Source organism: Phalacrocorax aristotelis, chromosome 9 (genome assembly GCF_949628215.1).
Source record: "Phalacrocorax aristotelis chromosome 9, bGulAri2.1, whole genome shotgun sequence".
Lineage (NCBI taxonomy): Eukaryota > Metazoa > Chordata > Aves > Suliformes > Phalacrocoracidae > Phalacrocorax > Phalacrocorax aristotelis.
This window is the reverse complement of record NC_134284.1, coordinates 4,099,174-4,123,849: the sequence shown is the minus strand read 5'-3', so window position 1 is coordinate 4,123,849 and position 24,676 is coordinate 4,099,174. Positions and strand designations below refer to the sequence as shown.

Here is a 24,676-nt window from a genome sequence, read left to right as displayed (position 1 = left end):
TCTCAGATCTGCCTGCAATATGTAATCCTCCCAAATGCAGAATGCTTGCCTCTCCAAGCATCTCTTTGCTGCTCATTCCTTTAGCCACTGAACCTGCGGAAAGCACACTTCCAAAAAAATCTTCTTCAGTGCTTTCGTGTCCTGTATTTCATACACTTGGCCATCTTGAATTAATAGGAGTCAATGAAGACACACATTCTTAAAAACGGCTGCAGCCTCATTGGTCTAATCTATGAACTTTACAGACCTTCATTTTATGAGCTTTCCTCAGGGTAGGTATTTCAGTGTTCTAAAAACAGGGTTATGGACTGTTAAGTTAAGCACATGTTCTGCATCAACATTTTAGTTTCAGCAGGTTATTTGGTGCCAAGTTTGCCAGTGAGTATCATCAATCCCGAAATATGTGCTTATTTGTTTTAACAGGTGTTTTGAGAACAGCACAGGACAGGAAAAAAGCACTGTTAATATATTCGTTTAATATCTAAACCTTAATTCTTGAAAATCCTCTTACCCTTCCCCCCAAAACATGACAAAGTTTCACCTCAGGTGTTTAAGTGCAAAGAGATGAAGTTGAAAAGTGACGCAATGAGTATTTCTGTTATTTCACCAGTCTGACAACTTGTCCACTCATTTCTATTGCCCATTATGTCTCATGTAGTAATCGCAGACCTGGGTTTACATACGGTATGACCCATCTACTTACAGAAAACGACCTTTTATTGTGCAACTGATGTTAACTGTAGAAGAAAGAAGTAAGGCTGAAGCAAAAGAAAAACCCAATACCGTTTAGAAAACGAAACGTAACCAGGGACTTTCACCCAATCTGTTCTTCTGAAGACCATTTATTAGCATTTGCATCAGAGGGCATACAGGGAGAAGAAACGAAAACAATCTAAAACCAAAACTGGCATACCCGCATCAGTCAATCCACAGAACCAAAATAATAGTTTGCTCTTAAAAATGAATACCAGCGAAACATAACCGTAAGGTTTACATGCACACACACTGCTGTCATATTTGTGGGTCAGTTGCGATGGTGCATCACAATTTTCACAAAATCCACACACACGGACACACACTTCTTGCAGGTGTTATCTCAGACGTGGTCTGCTGAGGAGCGGGGTGAATCCCCGCAGTGACTTTTGAAGGTTTAAAAGCTCCGTTTTTTTGTTTCTAAATGCCTATGAAAACATTGCCTGTGCTCAGAGGCCTTTTAAAACAAAACCAAACCTTTTAAAGCTTCAAAAGCAGTCATGGGAATTTGCTCATCAGGAGGGAATCCTAAATGAAGGCCAAGATTCAGTGGATTCCCCTGGACGTGACAAAAGCCATAGCCTGCCTGCAGATCTACAGTTTCTTATAACAGATGTGGGTTGACTCAAGCAAATCCTGACAAACCTTTGTCCATGCCCTACATTTCACAAAATCTACTTTTTAAAGGTTTAATCCTCCCCAGTTATGTCCAACTATTCTCTGCCATACTATCAAAAAAGCAAAACAAAACCAAACCACCACCAAAAAACCCTACCTTCATGGATACTTAATGTAACTAAGAGAAAGACCACCCCCAAAGTCATCAACTTAAAGAAGAAAAAAAAAAAAATAGGCAGGCGGGGGAAGCTAAGCTTAGGACTTCTATTGTTATAACCTCAAATACGTACACGACAGGAAGGAAACCAACTGACAGTTGCATTTTAATATATGAGAGATGATTTACAGAAGGAAATATTCTAATGTTATGTTAAAGGCCAAAACCACTTTGAAAAACTTTTTTTTGTTTTAAACATCAATGTTTTCTACCTATAGCAGCCTAAAAATAAGGTAAGAAGTTCCTAACAAGTTGTTTAAAAGGCTGTTATAAAAATGCAGCAAGAAGGAAACATTTGAGAAGCTCAGGACTGCCGAACCAGTTATTTAAAGCATAAGAAGCCTGGTGTAAATGAAGCCTTTCTCCTGAAAGTGTGAGATACAGCTTTTCCTCAGTTTTAAGGTGAAGCACACACAAAAAAAAAAAAATCTACAGTTTCACCTGAACTTAAGGGCAACATTCATGCTCACCATGTAACTGACATTCCCCCTTTTGCTTTGGATGCAATAACCTCGTTTCATTTGTACAAGTTACACCCTGCTCCCATTAAATAAGGCAGACAACTCAAGAACAGCTAATCAGCCTGGAGAAGGCATAAGAGCAGAAGGCGTTATATGGGGGTTTTTGTGTTCAGAAGCAATATCCTTCTCAAAGGATCTAAAATAGAATGAATCATGCTATAAAACAAGCAGGTGTTTGATGGAAGACTGGAACAGAAGACCAGTACATGGATCCTCCACTGGACATCTGGCCGTGCCTGGGTATATCCTGCTCATTGTAGCCACAGGTTGAACTGGGACCCCTACCTCCAAGAGTACTACAGTAGCAAGTAAAACAGGTCCAAGCGAATTGTTCCAGGGTTTGCCTCAGCTGGAGGGTGCTCTTTGCATAGTTTACAAATTATGCGCTAGACAAGTTCTCAGTCTCTTAAGAACAACTGAGCCTTACAAGGAAATTCTCTAAGGAAGCACGTAAAATGTTTATATGTGAATAAACAAGGAAAAAAAAAGAAACACACACACCCCCCTACTAAGATCATAAGCAGCTCCTCTGAGCTCATGTAAGGCAGTCATAGAAAATAACAAGAGAAACAAACCCAAATCTATATTCTCTGATTATATGAAGACAAATTATATAGAGAGAAGATTTTTTTTGCTGCACAGGCACACCAAGATTGAATCCATTCTGCTTTCAAAATATAGGGACTGCGCTCCCATCAACTCCCACTGAAGTCAGAATTTGACCTATTGTGTACTTTACATTCACATCAATGAAGTCGGTAAGAATGCAGAAAATTGCTTTAGAAAGATGTAAAATTCTTTACTAGTTCTAAAATAAAAGGACAGCTTATTTCTTTTAAACAAACCAGATTGACAGCCATTTGGAAGAGCTTAAAGGAGGGTTAATTGGCATACAGTAAACCTGAATTCTGACAGTGTGGACTTCTAGCTAAAATGACATTCTCTTTGGTGGTCCTAGGACTGTAGGATTAGTTTACAAGAAAGCAGAGAGGGGTTTGAAACTAAACCCTGAATGTCACTGATGAATTACCAGATTAGAAAGGCCTGACTATATGAAACATATTCCTGCCCAAATTCAGATTCAGAAGACAAAACAAAACAACAAAAAAGGGGCAAATCTGTAGTTCAGTCTGAGTTACAGGTTAATAGAACAAATGAAATATCTTTAAAAAAGAAATCAATAAAGCCCTTCTTTCATAAAACTTTGTTCATAGACAGAACTTTATGCTAAACTGTGCTCATAGCTGGGAATATGAAGTGCTAATAAGATCTAACTCAGGGAAATAATTAGGATAACCAATTCACAGCTAAATGAAAGTGTTTCATCTACCATTGCAGATACGCACTACAGAAAAATTTCTGGAAATTGTTAAGGTAGGATGAATATCCTTATTCTGAGACAGAAAAACAAAACCTGAAATAAGAAAATGGGCACATAGAGAGTGGCTAGCTATCAACTATGTCTAACTCAAGTCACTAAAGTGAGTTTGCGAACTTTAGGGAAATTCAGATATCAGCCTTAAAACTGAAAGGAAACAGCAAAATCTATAAGTAATTAAAATCTAAGAAACATTCAACACTAACAGGATGGTCTTTGTTATGTCATTTTTAACTGGAAAATTGCATTATTACTTCTCCCTTAGACTAAGGTATTAGTACTGCAGGCATCTTTCTCTTTTTAAATCCTTGCACATGAAAAGGGCAGAAACCCCAAAACTGTACGTCAGCTGAGATGCTAGCACAGATCAGCCGATCCCTGTTTCTCTAAAATGAAAGGCATCTGTATGCATTAAGCGTTTTGGTAACCTCTAAATCAAAATTTAATTTTGTAATACTTGAAAATTATGGAATCTACCATTTAACACAAAACGGATAAAACACTGTTGAAGACAAATGCTATTAAAACAAAGCGTTAAGTCTAATGCTTCTCATCTAGAAAGGTATGACTAAATTTACCACGCAGAAAAAATAAAAATGTTATGAACTAGGCATTTTTGTCTTACTCAAATACACTTTCACACCATCACAGATGTTTTGCACAAAATATATTAAGTATCCGAATACACAAAATTAATCTTAAGTGTATGGACTCAGAAACACATGAAATCTAATCAAAAGTCTAATAAGTTAAAACAAACAAAACTTAACATCTTTCCTTTTAAGGAAAATATTTGTAGTTTAGGGTTAGAATGAAAGTGTCAATTGAAAACAAACCCTACAAAGGCTGAGGTGGTCAATATTAACCCTACTGTGGGCCTCTATTTCAATAACAGGACTTGCAGTATACAGAGTTAAGCAATGTGTAAGTCTTTGCCAGGCTGAGGTCCTGCTTTGCTTGTCATAGGCGCTTCTGAAAATGGAAGGTCTACACTGATGTACACATAGGATCTTTTAATCCTTTGCCATCTTTTGCCTAAAAATATTTACCATCTCTGTAATGCTAATTATGACATTAAAATCTTTAGCAAGTGGTGAATTGTAATTTGGACTTCAGTTTAACACCGAGAAATAAAAGGCAGTAATGAAAAAATAATAAAAAGCTGGCAGCCCTTTGACTGTAGAGAAAACATAGGGCTTTAATAATTTTCTCAAGGCAGTGAACTGACAGCAAAAGTTACACTCATTGCGTTTTACATGTTCTATGAACTGAGTATTTTTCACTCGAAACGGCTTTATCTGCAACCTGATAGCACCGAAATATGGATTTTTTTTCCTGAGACAAAAGCTGCCACCCTCCCTTTTTACTTTTCACAATAAATTTCTTGATGTAAAACACTAGAAGACCAAAATAATGCTTGGGCAGGAGATGGATGCGCAGCATACGTTGTTGTTTTGAACAACCGAATTATGTACCCAGCTGAATGGGAGTCCATGAACACCAAGTAACGCAACCAAGTCAAAAGTGTTGTTGTCTCAACGTGGCACTTGGGAGCACTGCTTGAGCACCAGGACCTCAGTGTGTTAGGCACTGTACAAATAAAGCAGAAGGACAATCCCTCTCCCTTTTTTTTAACTGGCAGAAGCCCAACGTAGCTCCATTGATTTCAGATGTATTAGCAAGGAAGGGCTTGATCCAAAGCTCGCTGAAGTCAACCAAAAATCTTTCTGTTGATTTAACAGGCTTTGGATTAGTCCCTAAATAAGAACAGATTTTGGCTCAGCTAAAGGATTTCACTTAAGCCCTCTGCTTGTTCAAGCATCTAGTAGGAGCTAAGAGAACACTGCGGTCCTACTGAGTAGGAGGTTGTGTTCATCCTGAACTATCCCCTTTAACAGATGTACGGGGTCAAGAGTCCCACGAAATAGAGAACGGTTAGTAAGTGGTAAATCTGAGGTGGGAGGAATTAGGAAGGAAGCTCAAAGCTGAAAAATTCTGATTTGTGCTATTTAAGCAATGTTCCATCCTTTTTAGGCAGGAGTGTAAAATTAGACAGGGAGTTCATGCGAATTTCCAAATTTTACGCTCGTAAATTATTTAAAACCTTAGCAGCAACTCCTCCAATAAAATTATATGCACGTATCTGTCACATTCAGTTCTGCTGGACTTTGCGCAAATGGGGCTGCCTTAAATCTAGGTATGACCAACTTACAGCTTCATGTGGAGACCCAAGGAAAGTTTAAACAAATGTAATTGCTTAAACAAGTGTAGCCACAATAAGCTGGTGGGCATAACGCAAGATTATAAGGAAAAGAGCACTCTTTACTTATTTAAGAATTAAATCCCAGAGTTGTCAAAAAATTTCATGGTACAAATCACATCTTAATAGAGAATTTGCTGAATTCCCTTCTCTCACTCTCATGGCTGCTCCACCAATCCTTGTCAGTTATAGCAAATGCTCTGTTTACACAAGAAAGTAGAAGACCCCAATCCTAGCCTGTGCATGAGGAATGTATAGTACCAAGGGCGTACAAAGGTAACCATCCATAAAATAGTTTGAGCTCTTTCCACAAGTTATGCAGCCAGCAGTTTAGGGCAGCACTCGGTGCAAGTTTGAGCATCTGGAGTTAGCAATGGACTTCAGACTCGGAGCAGCTGGGAAGTCAGTGGAGCACAGGGAAACCACTTTGTCTTGCTTTTGCCTGTGCTCCGCTGTAGGAAGGAGCTGTGAGCAGAAATAGGGTCAATGGGGCCATCATGCCAACTCTGCCATCAGACGATTTCCCTGTGTTCGCTCCTTATGCTGGGGTAAAGATGGCTTCACAAATAACCCAAACACAGCCAAGCTTTGGGGCTGTCACTTACAAGCCACCCATAAGTAACGGTAGAAAACAAAGAATCATTTATCTGCTCCAACTCCACACATACCTGCACACGAGGTAAATTACTATATTAAGTACAACCAAACAGCAGCAGTCAAACTTCCTAAAGTTAATTTTGAGCTTACTGCATAAGTTTATTCTCTCCAACAGATTTGAAAAAAAAAAAGTGTTAGTATTTTGAGAAATTGACCGAACTAAAAGCACAAATTTATTTTTCTTTGAAGCTCACTTTAACATTTAAAAGCCACCAGAGGAAAAAAGTGATTCAAAACTTTCCTGTGCAAATAAAAAAAGCTGGTGTTTATTATTACTATTTGTCCTCTAAAATGTAAGGCATGATGAAATTTTGTTCAGAAATATTAGGAAGTATTAAACATTTATGGCTATCTTTCTGCAGATCTTACATGTCTTAATGGCAATAGTTTCTACGGGAATTGTAAAAAAATTAAGGGGGCGGGGGTGGGGGTGTGTGTTTATTTTCTAAGATAAGAGAATCATGCTTTGCTTTCATTTATTTGGATATGTTTGACCCAAACCTTGCATATCTGAAAGCAGTAGTGTCCCTGTTATTGCCACAGATTCCACACAAGAAGACCAGGATCTTATGTGGGTAGTGTCTTCCTCTTCTCCCCTCTGAGGAGGAAGAACTGCTTTTAACAGATTCCCACCCCCCCCTTCAAACCTTCACTGGACAGTCCACCACTGACTCATAAACAAAAGACAGACCTTTCACAAGTACTATCACTATCATCAAGACACCTACTCGGTGCCTTTTAAAATGTTATTCTAAGTTCTGTAGAAACCCAGGTTACTAAATCTAGGTTGGTTTATTAAGACTAAAAGCAGTAATGAGCAACAGTAAAATAGTTACACAAAACGTTATAAATTCTCCCTCCCCACCCCCTTCAGAATGGATATACTGTATTTCATAGTTAACAAAAAAACCCTCTAAATATGAAGCAAACTATTCATAATGCTGCTGCCAGTTCTGATGCCCTAAGCCTTCATTCTCAGCCGCCACTGCCTGTGTACACGCTGAAAACTCTTAGGCAACAGAGCAGGGGGGAAGCTAGATCTTCTCATGCCAGGATGAGAAAAATCAATGTCCATGTTTAAAAGACAGAACTACTGATGTGCAAGGTCACTAAACATCAGAACCTGTTCTATAGCTCTAGAGTACTAAGGAAATCCTAGAAAAAAAGAGAAACAAAACAAACAACAAAATCCCCCCAAATCCACCACAGTGCATTGCACAATCTTGGCCTAAGCCAACGTTACCCTTGGATCCCTAAGGCCTACATATGAACACAGAATCAAGCTTTCCTTGCTCTATGTGTACTATGCTTGCTTGGAGGGAGAGAAAAAAAAACAAACAGAACAAACAGTAAACAAGGAATACACATATATAGCGATACAACAATTTTAAACATTGGAAACGTCACTTTAGACCTCTCGCCTTTATGCAAACGTTACTAAAGAACTGGTGATGTGATCCACGTCATCTTTTATTGCTTACTTCATAAATCTTATTAATTAAAAACAATATGAAGTTAGAGATCAAGGCTATTTCATTCACCTTTGTTGAAAACAGAGGAAGTGTTAAAATAAGCAATATAATTTACAACTACGGTATATCCAGTGCTTCTTTTATGAAAATCAGGGAGGCCAATACGATACACGCTTGAATTTTCTACCTAACCCTACATTCCTGAAATCTCAGAGCAGTCCACTGACAACAGGTGACCCTTTCATAACGTTAATGCAACATCTAAATACTCTCGTGCCCCTTGTACAGGTGGGGAAGAACGCACATCAGAGAGGGCACGTAATTTACACAAGGTCCTGCTGGATTCGGCTCTGCACTCAGTTGTTCCTGGGTAGACAGCCGTACCCTTACCTCATGGCAACAGACTGAGGAGCTACAGGCTGGCCACCAAAATAACAGATGCCTCCCCGGTGACCATACTTGCTACTTGGATTGCACTTGCAGCTAGCAGGGTATTTAACACGGCCGTCACTGCTTCCTGGTACCGTCCTCTCCTTTTGATTACACTGCTTTCTTATAGTCCCCAAAACACCAGAAAGTTCAAAGCCTAAGCTTCTACATGTGTTTTCACATGAACGTTTTTATTCTTGCAAACATTTTTAAATATTCATTTACATCCTCTACTGCATTCACAAAGACTTACACAAGCCGGTAGGAACCACTGGATAAAATGGTAAGCATTTATTTGAAGATGATATCCTAAACATATAGACGCTCATCTGATTTTAAAAATCCTCAGCTTATCAAGACTTATATGTAGATGGCTTGATTTTTTTAGTGAATGAAAAACCTACCTGAGTGACACAATAGTTTAAGTGAAGAAAGGAGAAGGCAGAAAATAAGAGAAATTACTCACTTCAGCCTATGGAAATCTTCCTGCCACCTCAGCTCCAACTTTAACAGCCCCTAGTACCAGTTACTTGAAGGAATCATACAACAAGTTTGAGAAAGAAGAAAGGATATTTAGGCACCAGAGCTGGGTTTATTAGAATCCCGTGATCATTTTCTTAAATAAGAAGTAATTTTATAAATTAAAAGCCATGTTTTACAGTCATTCAAAACCAGGTTGGTTTGAAAATTCAGAACTACAAACAAATGTGTCAAATCACCTTAAGAGCCAACTAAAGACAGCTGTCAAATTTCCTTCACCTGTCCTACTTCTCCAGATACGAAAACTGCTCAGAAGCTGAAGGAATCATGGAGTGGATAGTGCTCCTCTTCTCAGGCAAAGTAAAGACAATAAGACAAAAGGCCCACGTATTACAATGTATAGTGCCATAATGCAGTGTTTGATGCTCTAGAGGGCCTTCAACAAGTACTGTACAGCCAAAAATCAATTGAAAAATCAGCATGATAACAGAGCACGAGTTGCCCTGTAATAACCTTAAGCCCCCCAAGGCTATTGTGGGTCGCTTTCATCTGCCATGCTGCATTGACGCTAGGGGAACCTGGCCTCCCCTCCCGGAGCACTCCGGACATGTCCGTGCCTTTTACCTACTGCTTTCACCTTGCACAGTAAGGAGAGCTGACAGCCTCAGTGGATCTTTTAAGCTTTCAAAAGTGGAATTTGATTTTTCTTGGCATACGTTTGGAGGCTTTAAATTCTACACACCCACCCCACCCCACCCCCACCCCCCGATTTCTTCTCTAAGTAAACATACTGATTTTGGACTGTAAACAACCTCAGCATAAAGAATGTTCCTCTGATCCTATAGCTGAATACACAGAGGCGATTCCTCTGTCGTGTTTAACAAAGTACAACTCAAAAAGTAAGAAAGAAAGAAAGAAACGCTGTTCAGTTCCATGCAAACTGTTATGCATGCAACAAAGTGGGCCTACAAATATTTCACTCATATGGTAGGTTTAATTTCAATATTTCTTTAATTACTTTCCAACAATGTCTGGTTTCTGTTGAATTTATGCTAGTACTTGGCATTTGGTGCAACCCCAAAAAGATAAGATACATATGTCCCCTATTCACAGTCTTGGCATTTTTACCTTAACTCAGGCATTGAAGTGATTGGTTTGAAAAATTACCTTGCTGATTAGCTGGGTTTTCTGGTAAATATATAGCATTAATCCTTAAATTCTGAATATGACATAAGGTATACAAATGTTCTGTCTGATTCAATGGCAACGTATCACGGCTTAAGGAGGACATGCACGTTGATCTCTGTGAGCGAAGAAGAGCTAATTGGGAGTTAGATTCGGCGTGATTATCAGCTTGTTTATGATAAGGGAGTACTCTTCTGAGTAGCGCTGTAAATTCATCCCTGACTGTGGTGTTAAACCACAGCTCATTCCCTCCCCACCCCCCCCCCCCTTTTTTGTTTGGTTAGAAGGGGCTTTAAACTATTTTCAGCAGATGACATTGTCATGCTTTGATTTTCTTCCGTCTTAAAAAATAAATCAGCCACATGAGCCTGATGTCAAATTTCACTTTCTAATAGGAGAAAGGCACATTTTAAGTGTTTACTATAAGAACACATTTGGGTAATTTTTCCCCATGTCATTATGAACATTAGACTGACCCAATTAATATGAAATGTTTCTATGCTGCTGGAACAGACCGTGTTACAGAAAGAGCCATTTGCACAACCTGTTCATGATTATGGGCCATAAGGACACAAAGATGGCATAGACATTTGTGGACCATCTGAATTCTTACAGGGGAAGGGGAAAGAGGAAAAAAAAAAAAAAAAAAATTATGTTAGCTGACTGTTGTGGGTCATGTTTTTTAATCCAGAGTATTGGACATGTAACACAGCAACAAGAGCTGATCATTTTGTTTAATCACCTTTTGGATCTTTGCCAGATGGTCTCTATTGAGAGCGCCGCAAACAGAGAGAGATGAACTGCGTCTAACATGCCACTAGAGCTTTCCCGTAAATGTCTGAGAACTGAATCCAACAAGAATTTAGTCTCAGAGCAGAAAGGGATACATTTAAAAACTATGTGCATTAACTATACTTTTCCCCATAGAATCCTCACTTGGCATGAATAATTTACCCTCTCTTATGCTAATGGGATCATGAAAGTATCCCTGTGTCTTTAGTGCAGCTATTCTCAGCTTTCAGTAATTACCCCACCCAGTGAAAATAACATGGCTTCTGCAGCTGAACGGCCTACTAGTACCTGGCAATTAGAAAGATCATGGCTGACAGAGGAGCCGTCCAGAGATGGACACACAAGCTCCAGCCGTTTGAGAAATTAAAAGCCTTCCACTGTGAACGTCTCCTTAGTTGCTTAGGATCAACGTCAGAGAGCAGCTCCTGCAAGGGCATTTCTATTTTTCAAGGATGACAGAGGATTCTAATGTCCTGTCCAGACACCCCCAATATTAAGGAACAGCGACATTCCTTGGTCATGAACAGCTGAAAGAAAGTTTGCGTTGTTCGGTTGTTTGTGGGGTTTGTGGTTGTTTTTTTTTTTGTGGGTTTTTTTTTTTTTTAAATTAGTGCTGTCTTGTTAAACAAGAGGGAGAGAATTAAAAAGTCAATTAATGAGTGTCCTTCAGTATCTGACAATTTTATCAGCTACACAAAGGAAAATTCTGTAGCATTTCATTAACAAAAAGTTTTTAAAAACCCATTACAAAGAAACAGGCTTTGACCTCTGTCCATAGCACTCCATGCTAGGTAGTTCACTATGTAAAAATTATCAAGCTAAAACATCTGGGAAAGAAAGCTATGAAACAGCAGGGAATGTGGCTGGTTTATTGTTTATCTTTTGTTTATGAGGCAGTATTCAAGTTTAATTACTACTCTAAATTAAACTCTAACAGGCATCAGGAGACATCCCTTTATACGACTAAGTTTTAAAAAAAAAAAATCCAGAGATTCCAACACTAGATCTTTCAAATAAGTTGGCATATATAGGAAGAAATTAGTCAGTCTGTAACAACACAGGAAGACATTTAAGCACTTGCTACTGTATGTTTGAATGTGTTGCATTATGAAACCATTAATATTGCAACAAACATACAATTATAATTTAGTAAATGGGATGTTATCTAACATTTGGAGGCAAATTGGGTTAGGCTGAGTACGATCTGAGATGGAAAGAATGGCCTAAGGGGGAATCCTACATTTTTTCAATTTGAAATACAAATAGATAAATATATAGATATGCACAAATACACATACATATATTTAAAAATACCCAGAAACATGGAGTCAGAGGCAAACCTCTCAACAGCAGCAACCTCTTAAGTAAAATTGTTCAGTTTTTTTCCCCTGAACATTCACATACAAGAGGGAGGAAAGGGTTCACTATGTTTACCATAACAGTAAGTGACCAGTTTTAGATGAACTTAGCTGTAGGAAAAATAGAAGTTGAAAGCAACTAGCAAAAGATTATTCCAGATGGCATCTGTCATATTGTATTTAGGGTTATTTTAAAGAGATTACTGCTACTATGAAAACACTCCATTGACAGAGTTTTCCTAGGCTGCATTTGAAACCCCAGCACAACATACTTACTTAAAATATGGAAATAAATGTGTTCTAATGCATATATATATTTTTATCTACATCTAAATATGAAAGCCTATGTGGATTAAAAGTGAGATGAGAATCTTAAATACAAGTATAATATTTTAAACCCCCCCCCCCCCCCCCGCCATCCTAAGCTTTCATTTAATAAAAGGTGAGGAATCTGCAGTTGCCACCAGCCTGATTATTAGAAAACTCTACAGTGAAGCAAAGATTCACTATGAAATTTTAATGCTACTTATTGAATAGTGGGTAGGGACATAAACATTCACTGACTCCAGCAATCATACAAAAACCTGCAGAAAGATGTATTTGTTCATGCAGTAGCGGAAAGAAAAGAAAGGATGGGAGGATACTGAAATGTGACTATATTTAGCTAAGCTGGTTCTGGCATCATTATGGTTAATGTGCATGTGGTGTGCAGTGTGAGCTCAGCAGTTACTGGGCCAACTGTCTCAGTATTTCTGGGAATTCTGCCTATTCACAGTGCAGGGATTGTTCAATTGCTGCAAAATGTACAAAATGAATTTTACAAAAATGAATTGTAAGGAAGGCCCCATTACAACGATTTTACAGCAAAGATGTCAACATCAATTTTTCTTTCATGCATAGCTAATGATTAAAACAGCATATTCCATTTGCCTAAGACAATTTATTTCATATTGGCACATCAAAATATTGAAATACAAAGTTATCTTTACTCTATCCTTATTATTCATTGCTGCTGAACCCACACCATTGTTCAAACCATGAAAAAATAAAGCAAACTTGGCAAGAAATACTTAAAACAAAGGCTCATCAATATTCTCCAATTTGTCAACATCTCAATTACAGCAATGGAAAAAATGTAAATTTCATGTGCTTTGAACACTAAGGGGTCTATTCTTCTGTCAGTGCACATGCGTAACTCCCATCACCATTAATGGGAATTACTCATACATATCAACACAAGGACGGGCCCCTCAAACTTGAAAGGAAAAGATGAATTAATAAGGGCTACTCTCTTCCTGTATCTTCCTCAGCTGAAAACAGTCATTGTTCTTTAAGAGTTTTTCATATTTCATACAGTTCACCTTTATGAGAACTGTGCCTTCTGAAATAATGCCTCTCCAGTGAAGCATTATTTATTAGCAAGTTTGGTTCTTCACAGCCTGGATGTGGGAGCCTTTCTATTAGGAATTTCCTTTCTTATAAAAGACAGCTCTCTCCCAATAAAACCATACCCTATATCTTTACAGGTGAAAAACCAAAGGAATCAAAATAAGTTCTGAATTCTTACAATGAAAATGCATGCTCCCCTCAGCAGGCTTACCTATACATACAGAACTAGGAAAAAAAAGTTCTAGCATTACCTTTTGGATATGAAACTTCCAAAGACTTTGCATGAATGTGTTATTTTTTAATTATTATCCACAACCTATCCCTCTCTTTTTTCTCACTGCTGGAGTTTGGTTCAAAGCTTTACGTAGTTTCAGTAGGGTTTTGATACTAGCACAGGTCTTTGGGCATTACCAGCCAGTTTTATAAACAAATTTGATGTGTATACCATCCTTATTACAAGATGGTATATAATAAATAAGAAATATACTACCTAATTTTTCAGCATGCATCAATCCAGAGATGTAACCTGGGATGAACATGTAATCTCAGCTAATATTTGACTTTGTCCCGAACCAGATGGTAAGTCTTTGCCACAGAAAGCTATTGTGGACAAATTTGTGGCACAGACATCTATCTGTCACAAAAGTGCTTCAAAACTACTTTAAGATATTGCCCTAGAGAGTAGCCTCAGGTATCATAAATAAAGGGGCAGATCATCTTCACTCAGCACAAGTAGTTCCATCAAAAAAACCCATCAAAAAAAAAAACCAAACCAAAAACCACACGCCAATGAACTGTTCACGTGGGTAAAGTGGATGTGACACCCATTTATATTTTTACTGCTGTATAACCTAGAAGTTTCTTATCTGTGGCTTCTCACTTATGGTCAAGTCTATCACCGCAGGCCTAATCTTAAAAAGATGCTGAACTTCCTGAAACGTCCTGAAGAAACACAGCCTCCAGCTGACTTAGCTGGATCAGGCCCGTTGAGCGACTGAACTAAGAATATGACAAATCAGGTATACAATCCTGGTGTCATAAAATATGAAACCGAAACTATTCCCTGGTGCTTTCCTGTAGACCACATGTTTTTAAATCTTAAAAAGATTTATTTCCCACTTTTCATGCATAATCTGCCATATTCATTATTTGAAATATCCCATAAAGAGATTAAATAGGAATTAAAGTCTGGGAGCGTCATATCCATCACTGTGGTACAAACTGATGCTGAATTCTAGAAGCCATTTAGCCTAGTATGTAAAGGCAGTGGCTGTTTTCACATTGTTTCACAAAGAATAAGGAAAACACAATACCCCAGAAGACTTTCAGATGTGTTTTTTCCCCTCCAAAGAAAAGGATGGGTGATAAAGCTACACACACCTTTTAATCTTTCACTTAAGGTTTTTACACATATATTCCCTGGCAAGAACCCCAGGGTCTTCTCTCTCCCCTCCCCTTCTCTCAGCCCCTTTCCTGCCATGTCCCTTGCTATAACTCAGCTAACCCAACAGAACCAGTCAGTTTTAAATTTCAGTTGGGACCCCGGTGACCTGTTAATGAATCTACAGAGAGGAGAAAAACTCACAGTGTTGAGTTATGCCTGGTGTTGCTAGCTGACTTGGAGTCAGAAATGCTTGAAGCGTTAACGTAATTGCAAGAATGTGAAAAATGAAGCGTTGGGCTCCTGAGCAAAGCGAAAGGTCAAAGCAAGCCCTACACAAAACAAGTCTCTGGAAGATGGCCTCATTAGACCATTAAATCAGCTTCTTCTTTTTCTCCTTTGTAAGATGTTTAGAGCGTTTTATTTTTATTATTGGATATATTTAAGTCTGCCTTTCTCCACGGCAGGGGGAAAGTTGATCATATCAACTACATAATTATTAATCTCTAAAATAGTATCACATGGCATTGATCTGCATTTGTGGATCTGAACTGGGATAAAGTCAACAAATGCTTGGCAGATTACAGGTCACTAGTACTTTGGTTTGTGAGATGATCAATATGTTGTATATCTTAGTTTTCTGTTGAACAAGTGAGGTGACATGTTAAGAACAACATAGACACCCACCACTAATAAAGTTAGGATAATCTTTCAACATTTACTGCCTGAAGGCTCTTTCCTTAACTCTTTCAATGCCAGCTTGTTTCTAGTAATACCAAACATTGACCAGATTAACCCTTTTGATGCCAAAGAACAGTCAGGCACTGTCATGGAGAGACCGTCCTCCATAAACAGACAAAATGCTCACACCCTTTTCGTTTGGTTCCAGCTTTAAAAATTATGGATGGATTCTTCGGTGTAATAAGTGGATTTACCTCATGCAGAGAAAGTCTGCAAAAAGAAAAATGTCATCACTCACCCAACTCCTTTCCATCCCCCCAACACCCTCCCCCCCCCCCCCCCAAAAAAAAAAAAAAAAAAAAACCACAAGCTGCACATCATAGACTTAAGGCAAAAGCAGAGACCCCTGGAAAGAGTGCTCCCAAGAGCCAGAGGACTGACTCTAGTTTGAATCAATCTCTGCTGCCACCAGGCATCAATAGAGGAGACCATAAGTTACTGACATAACCCAAAGCTCTCTAATGAGCTCCCGTTCCCAAAAAATCAAGATGCCTCAAGAGGGCATCTACCCATCCTGGCATTAGTGCCCGGGACAGACTCACTGCCAGTTCACGAGTTATAAAGTAAACGCCGCCCCCCTCAAAGAAGCATAAGGAAAATTCAATACAGGCCTCTCTCTCTTTAGTCTTTCCCAGGGTTGAGAGGGGGAGAGCAATCCAAAGCTGTCTCCAATGGGAATTTTGCCGGTGCTGTAGGATCATACATCTTTCAGCTGCCAGCAGCTGAGTGGAATGCTGATTTGCCACTGGACGACTGCTTCCCTTTAAAAGGCCCAGCTGAGCACAAAGAGAAGCACACTAGCGATGTTTTACCGTGCTAGACTGGGCAGCACTAGTGACTGGTTTGGCCCTTCGGCACTTGTTCCCCTTCTGCAGAAATGAGTGTAACAGGTTTGTTTAAATCATATATATTGCCAGAAACCTCGGTCTCCAATGGGCGGTTGGTGCACTTACCATCAACTACTTTCTTATGCTTAGCAATATTTCTCGAGCACCCCGAATTACTTAAGAAGGGATCAGAGACTAGTGAAATGCAAGATGTCTGCATGTCGATACAAGGGATTTCTTTACATCAAGCATAGCTTGATGAAGAAACTTCTAATTTCTAAGGGGTTGCTGGGGCAGAATGGAGATACAGATGTGAGGAAATTTCTTACCTAGGGGTGGAATGAACACGCTGTGGCAGGTGACTCAGAGGAATTGTTTTTAAGTATGCAAATTATCATCTGCTACACCGAGCATCTTAGCCACAATATACAATGTAAAGATTTGATCAGCAGTAAAGTCTATGGCCAGCTAATAGACGTAACACCAATTTGCTGCTTGCAGTCAAGGTCTCCCTTTCATTAGCTGCTGAAGCTGTAATAGTTCACACTGGGCCTCATATAGCTCTGATCCAACCACATAGGAAAAAAACCCCTGTGTGACTCATGTTGGAGTTGGATCACACCCTGTGCCATGGCTGCTTTCTATCAGCAATAAGATTACAAATGTATAAACAAGTCATACAAATAGGAGACAAACCCAAACCACTCTACCAGAAACAAACTTTGCAAGTTCCTAGAATTGCAAAGGGTACAACACCAGATCGTGAGACAGATGAGGGGATCCGGCTCTGTGCCAAACAGTGGGCCACGTGAGAGACGTGAAATCACATCTCTGCTCCTCTGCCTGAGCGTGGCAAATATCATGGCGGGAAGCAGCCCCCAGTGCGAGGCTAGTCACAGCAGCTCCAGCCCTGAAGGCTCCTCCCTTCTCCAGTTCTGGGATCCTGCATGGCTCGTTGGATGACAGACCTGTCAGTTGGCTCTGTTGGCTACGTGTAACCCCCGTGCGTGAGAAACCCAGTGGCAAAATGGTGCAGACACACAAGATGGAGGGAGCATATCGTAAGACTTCATAAAGGTAGTGTCTCACTCACTATCTGAGGCTTACCATGTTTACAAAGAAAAACAAGAACAGAGCTCACCACAAATTTTGGTCTTTTAAAAAAAAAAAAAAAAAAGTATTCTGAGTCAAGATCCAAGAGTGGCAGTAGACAATCTTTGCCCAGCTTGTAGCACTGGAGGCTTGACTCTTATACCTTCTGGAGTCACTTACACTTCTAATGAGTAAGTGTAAAACACTATTATATCAAAATGACAGCCTTTGACACTCACTCGGCATGGATGCAGATGACCACACACAAGGTGCAATGCAGTAGGAAATAAAACAATAACCCCTGAAATAATAATCAAACCTCCTGAACCCTTGAGAAGGCTTGACTATAGATCCAGCAGCGGTTTTGTGGTTCAGGTACCTCTCTCTATTTACCATTCTGAATCCAAATTTTCAGAAGCGGAAACAAGTCTGCACAAGCAAACACTGCAAGACACATGTTTCTGTCCAGTCTGGGTTTTGCTTCTACTTTATATAATTTCGCAGCTTCATAACTACGTATAGGAGTCTCTTCCCCAGCTAAAACTACAGGTTAAATTCTCCATCTACAACCCAGCTCAAACAACTGCATCACAGCTGGAGAGTATGTCTGTCATTATATTTACTTACACCACACAAAAATAAACTGTAGATAACCAAATTTGTAAAGGAATTGGCAGAACTAATCAATTGTTATTACAAAGCTTGTTTGAAGATTAGATATTTCACTTTGAAATAATAATAAAATGCAGCCAAGTAGGTTAGGAAAAGGAAATACTGTCTCCCTAAGTTACAGCTGATTATACTGCAAGTCTGCCACTCCATGTTTACTCTAAGGCAGATGTACTGATATAATAAAAAAAGCTGGAGTTATTTTAGTCATGCCTACTTTGCAGAGGGAAAAAGTTTGACCTTTTACCTTGCTCGCTGCTGTTGTCTCCGCTCTGGGAAGCATGGCCCCCACTGGAGGGCCCCGGTGTGCCTGCCGAGTGCGTTGAGGTTGCATCATCGTGGTCTCTCCAAGATGAAGGATTCTGGTGTCAGGGTGCCAAGGAATTTTTTCCACAGTTCCCATTCCAATAGCAAATGAAGAACAGAAAGAAAACCAGGAGAAGAGGGGAGGAGGGGGGAGAAGTATACACATTAGCATTTGTGAAATGTGCCAAACACCGGTACTGTTTGCACAGTGTAATAATTCTTCGGCAAAGACAAGCAGAGGAGGTACAAAGATTTACTTCATAAAATAAAGGACAGATATTTTTTTTTTTCTCTTTTTAAACTTTCCAAAGAGTTGTCTGGATTTAACTGCTTGAATAGTACTGCAGAAGAACATTTCAGGGGAGGAAAAAATATTTAAATTTCTTAATGAGCTGTGCAGGGGGGAGAGCATCAACCTGCACGATTTTGGATACTAGGTGTTCACATTAGGGTCAGGATAGTTGGTACGCAAACTATCTCTGTACACTTTGTTTTTCCAGACTGACTAGAGATGGGAGGGGAGAAGAAGAGGAGAGAAACTGTTTCAAGAAGTACAGGAGAACATGCATGGGAGAGGAACGTGTCCTCACACCCTACCCTCTCTGTCACCCATTTGAATGCTGGAAAAACTTCAAGCAAATGCGAAATTGTGAGGGAAAAGGCAAGGTTTCTCTGAAAGATGTTATATACCAGGAAAGATGCTTCCTCACCCCCCTCCACCACCTTGATATGACACATTTCAAAAGACTTTCTAGATGCATCACTCTAACAGTTCGCTTACGAGTGTTGTCAAGAATAACCACCAGGTGATTACATAAAATAACATGTATAGTGATTTTTATGTAATTCTTTCTACATTACTACACATAAAACGCAGCAAAAGGGAACACAGAGGACGGACATACAGAGTTTGCAAAACTTGGCTAAGTAAGACCTCAACTACTGTACTTTAGTCACATAATTCATGCGAGCTTTCTAATTTGTTGAGCATTGGCTCTCCCGGAGCCAGGAGCTGCTATATAAAAGGGTAAGTGAGGGAAACTTAATGCTACAGTTTAGTGCTACTTTGTTGAGTGTATTCTCCTCCTGTCCTCCTCCCCTTTCCTGATCATTCCCAATACCCTGCTGTTGCTTAAAGGAAAACAGGAATTCTACTGTACAGGAAGAGCTTTATCAGCACCACATGAAGGCAGGCAAGAGATGGAATTTCCTCTGGCAGAAAAGGAGAGCAAGAACACATGAAACAGATCAGACTAGGGTCTGGACCTGCATTACTTGTCACCTGTATGTGACAACTTAAATCAAGCGCATTATAATAATTCAACAACGAAACAAAACAAAAAAATCCCCCTCAAAAAAAAATTATTACTTTTTAGGCTTGATTGTGCTTTAAATCTGCATTGTGAAATAACACCAGACTATTAAAGCACAAGGGGATTCTGAAAAGAAGTAAGGGACAAGTTTGGATAAATTCTTTGAGCAGGACTGATTCTGACCTCATCTACCCCAACGTGTAGCAGGACAGAGTTCCACAAAATCAACTGATTTACCCATTGTAAAATCCAGTGTAAGTGTGATTGGAATCAGGTCCCAAAATACATATCGAAACATCTCAAAGTAATCTCCTAAGCACTGATTAGTACCACATGCTCTATAGCAACGCAAAACAGAACTGCCAAATAACGGCTTGCTACAATACCCAGCAACATAAATCTAATGGGCCTGACCCGGATCGCAGTAGAGACAAAGGGAAAAGCCCACGACTTCAAAAGGTTCCCAGTAAAGCCCTAGGTGACCAAAGGTTAAGAAGGATCCAAATCCCCTTCACCTTACACAGACACACACGTGTACCCGCATACGGGGTTCCACAGCAGGAAGATACGAGTAAAATTAGGATCTGAAATTTGCCTAACCTATCAGCACAACAGACAGCATGACAGCGCTTCTGGCACAAAAACACCACCCGCTCCAAAACCTGGAAGACTGATCTACTTTTCCTCACACAGAACCACAGCAGGAAAAAGCCCCCACCAAACAATAGTATTTTATATTCATTAAGGTTTGTGTGTTAATTAGGTCTCAGAAATCACTATTAATGCTGCAAACTCTCCCCCCAACTTCATTTAGAAAAACAAACAAAAATTTACCATCGTTTTAGAGTCAGGTGGAAAGAAACACAAAAAGAAAGATGAGAAGTCTTGAAAGTTCAAGCAGCCCAGATGTTATTAAAAAAAAAACCAAAACGAAAAAGTTGAAAATAAGGTTAGCAAGGAGTTCAGAGAGAAATAAAATGCAAAAACTGAGCAAGTTTCTTTACAGCCTGGATTAAAACACAGTTGTGCCTATGAGCTTCTCTTTTTATCTCTGAGTTAGGAAGCCACTCAAATAGCTTCAAGCTGAAGGCAAACAGCAGACAGGAGCTCTTCAGCCCTCTGCAGCCTCTTAGCGTCAGCTGTTTGCCGGATGGTAATCAGATAAAGAGCTAGAAGAAATACATGAAAAAGGAAAGAAACAATAGAATAGCATGAGTTTAGCCCTCCAACAACACCAGGCTGGAACCTTCTTTTAGAAATGTAATAATTGCAACGTGTTCACCTAGGCTAAACTTTTCAGGGAACACAGTGAGTTATGCTAATTCTATGCACTGCAGGCTCTCTTAAGCCGGCTGCTGTTGGAGCTCCTTATCACACATATGAAAATTACAATAATTAACTGGTAACACCTCAGCTATGTTTTAAGGCAAATGTCTTCCAAAACCTATCATACAGTATTTCAAAAGCTAGACTGGCCTCTCTGTTTCAAAACCGTAACAGTTTGGAAGGGATCACTGAATAAGACTTCCCACAGCTGAAAACACTTGCTGTCTCCACCAGGCTGAGTTGTTCTTGACCTCAGTTTGTAGATCCCGTTTTAGAAAGACAGACTGTATTGATTGGGAATTCAATGTATTTCTTCTGACATAGTTTTCTTGATGAAGTAATTTGGCAGAATTTTGTTGAAGGGCAGAAATAATAAGGTGGGATATTTACAAGATGCGGCAGCAGAATGTTGGAGGAATTTGAAAGGGAGGGAAATAGCTAGGCTTTAATATTATAAAAAAATGACAAATAACTCTAGGGGTGGAGTTTACAGCCTCATAAAAAGGCAGCATTCTTTTGCTTTGGACTAAGATCATTGTACGTGTTAGTTAACTTCTCTTTTTCTCCCCTAGACTGTTTCCAACTTTGCAACCCTCAAGAAAAACTTCTTGGCTAAGTGCCTAATCACAGGTAGTTATTTTATGTATAACTTCACAAAAAAAAATCTGGACTAAATGACACGTCTAAAGTGTCATTTGCTGGAAATACTTTATCAGTATAGTTCAGGTATCTAGCGAGATCCTGATCTAAAGCCCACTAACGTTAATTGCAATTTTTCTGTTAATTTGAATGAAATGTGTATTAAGCTATCACACTGTAAAAAAAAAAATATAGAACAGAAAACCAGGTATCTTTAGATAAATTACACACACTTTTAGCATGGCTTCTTACAGCTTCTTGCAAGTTTAGCAATATACTTTGCAGAAATGCATTGAAGAGTGTGGATGATGTCTGCCAAAATGCAATTGCCTGTTTTGTGTATGTGTGCATACTACAAAATTTTCACACGCATATGACCTAAACTAATCCGAGATACCATAGAAGGTAAACAGCACACGTGTATCTATTCCCAGTAGTTTTAATAATTGGGAGTCAAATATGGTGCTCCTCTTGCTCTTACCTAATTGTGTTAAAGAGCAGTGTTACCAGGAGAAAAGCAGTGAATACTGAGTAGAGCACAATAGAAGGAGATGGAAAATAGATACAAGAAGCTAGGTCTCCAGGGGCAGTATTTTCTATTTGCTGGGCTACAGACTCGCAGCTGATAATGCAAGTTGTAATTAATATAAAAGCAGGAGACAATATGGGGAAAGCTTGTACTAGCAGGGCCACAGGAGATCACTCCGCTGCTATCCACTGTTTCTCATTTACACACACAGCCTTCCCTAGAAAACACAATTTTGCCAGTGTTTTTTCCCTTGAAAGTTAAAAAAAAAAAAAATTGATTTAGCACCACCATTGAATTTTGCTAAATCTAGAAAAGAGCAACAGAAAGGACAAGAGTCTCCTGGTATACAAAGCAAATCTGATGCGTTACTCTTTTGTCGATGCTGCAAATCTGGTGGAAACTGTAAGAGTTTTTAACTGCTACAGGATTTCTTGAACAGAGATGTTGTAACAGAGAAATTTGATATAGGATAACCTTCTGTTAAATTGCAATTCATACTTTGTATGCCCAGTATTTCCACTGGGCAAAGTCTGGCTAATTTTTTGTGAGCGTATGTAGTCCCACTAGGGCTGATTCTGATCTCACACTGCTTTTTATGGTGATATTAAAGACTCAATTAACCATAAGGAATTTGCTTCTTATTTATAACTGGGAAGTAAAATCAATCAGGCCAGCTGATACCCATGTGAGTAAGCTGAGCGGGATTTGGCTCACAGACATTAACTGAAGTTTTAACTATGCAATTGTGACAGGATCAGGCCCTGACATTTTATCAGATGAAATGGACAAAACCATTGATCTTGCAGGAACAAATAAAGCACAACTTACTTTTGTAAAAGAAACTACACCGGCTATGGGGCTTGTTCTTTGTGACGATGGTTGGACTCAAGGGTCTGGAGGTTGCTCTGGCAAATTAATTTTGCAGACAAAAAACTGAACCGAACTACTGATACAGATGGCATTTTCTCCCCAAATACAAGCCAAATTCTGATTGCCTTGTTCTTACAAGTAACACCTGTAAACACAGTGGAATGACTGACGTGATTGATACCACAAAAGCCTGTACATAGGTATTACCATATATCAAAAGATGATATTCTCTGCCGGACATAGAAACCTGTACACACACATGCACATGCATTTCTGTGCGTGCATCTGTGTCCATCTGTCTCTATGTTTCGTATGTATAAAGTTTGGGATGCTATCTTAGAGGCTGTTGTGGAGTGCAGTAATAATAAACCTACTATGTAGAGAAACTTTCAGTGAGTAAATGAGCCATTAAAAACTCTAATTTGACATGATACGTACGTTTTTCTAAAAAAGGCTACTCCTGATATTACTGAGGTTTATATTCTTACAGATGCATATTTAATACGATAACTTTTTGGCATCAGAATTACACAATCTAAACGAAACGCAAGGCATTACGATTGATCAGACATTTGTGGATGTATGTGTACATATGTACAAGTTTTAATTCTTGTTCCTTGATTTTGCGTTTGCGGAGAGCGTCAGGAGGAATTTTTGACACTCCTAGAACGTGGCAATGTTCTGAAAAGCTGCGGGCTTTGTATTTTCCAATTAAGATTGAAATCAGACGTGTACTCCACCTGTCAGCAAGGAACTGAGACTCGAAAAATCAGGGGTGTGTTGGTTATTTTAATTGTCCTTCTACCTCATTCTGTGCGGCGATACTTCATCTAGACTGATAGACAACTCAAACCAGAGCGGGAACACCGGCATCAAACAGATAGTGAAATACGTTATTGGTTCGGTTTGAGAGAGCCCAGCTTAAAATTAAAACGCTCAGATTTGAGCTGTAAAGGACCTTTGCAGAGTACCTTGGCCCATCAAAAAGAGTAAATACACAACATCCTCTGCAGTCTTGGAAAGCTCCTGATGCTCCTTGCCCCTTCAGAAAGCACAGGGCCTACTGTAACGTCCTACGTCTGAAGCCACGTACTAAGAAATTTGGTTATTAAAGAAAAAAGTTTGCCTTATTATTGTTGCAGTCAGCTAGCTTCCCTTCTGACATGCTGCAAACAGAAAGGGCACCTTTGGGGTCTGATCCTGCATTTCTGGCATACTCAAAACTCCCACTGAAGTTCATCAAAGTGCTGCATACCTGGAGACTGCAGCACCAGGCCCCCAGTTACTTCCTCATTACTCAGTGAAAGCTTACCTAAAGGTTTAATTATATAGCTGGATCGGATATATACTACCCTATTTTTATTTGTTCTCATCTGCAAGATGTCAGGAATTTGTACAGACCATTCTTCGAGAAGAAATACTAAAGAAATGTAAAGTGTCTGGATGTCCAAAAATACAAAATAAAAGTGTCCCC

General features: G+C 39.3%; 1 protein-coding gene across 3 annotated transcripts in view; it reads right to left on the bottom strand.

Moving 5' to 3' along the window:
- Positions 1–24,676, bottom strand: part of MEIS2 (Meis homeobox 2) — a 174,903-nt gene that overhangs the window by 139,723 nt on the left and 10,504 nt on the right. For all 3 annotated transcript variants that reach the window (XM_075103227.1, XM_075103229.1, XM_075103228.1), the window contains exon 7: positions 18,467–18,581. In XM_075103227.1, coding sequence (XP_074959328.1) covers positions 18,467–18,581 — 115 coding nt within the window. The remainder of the gene's footprint in view (positions 1–18,466; positions 18,582–24,676) is intronic.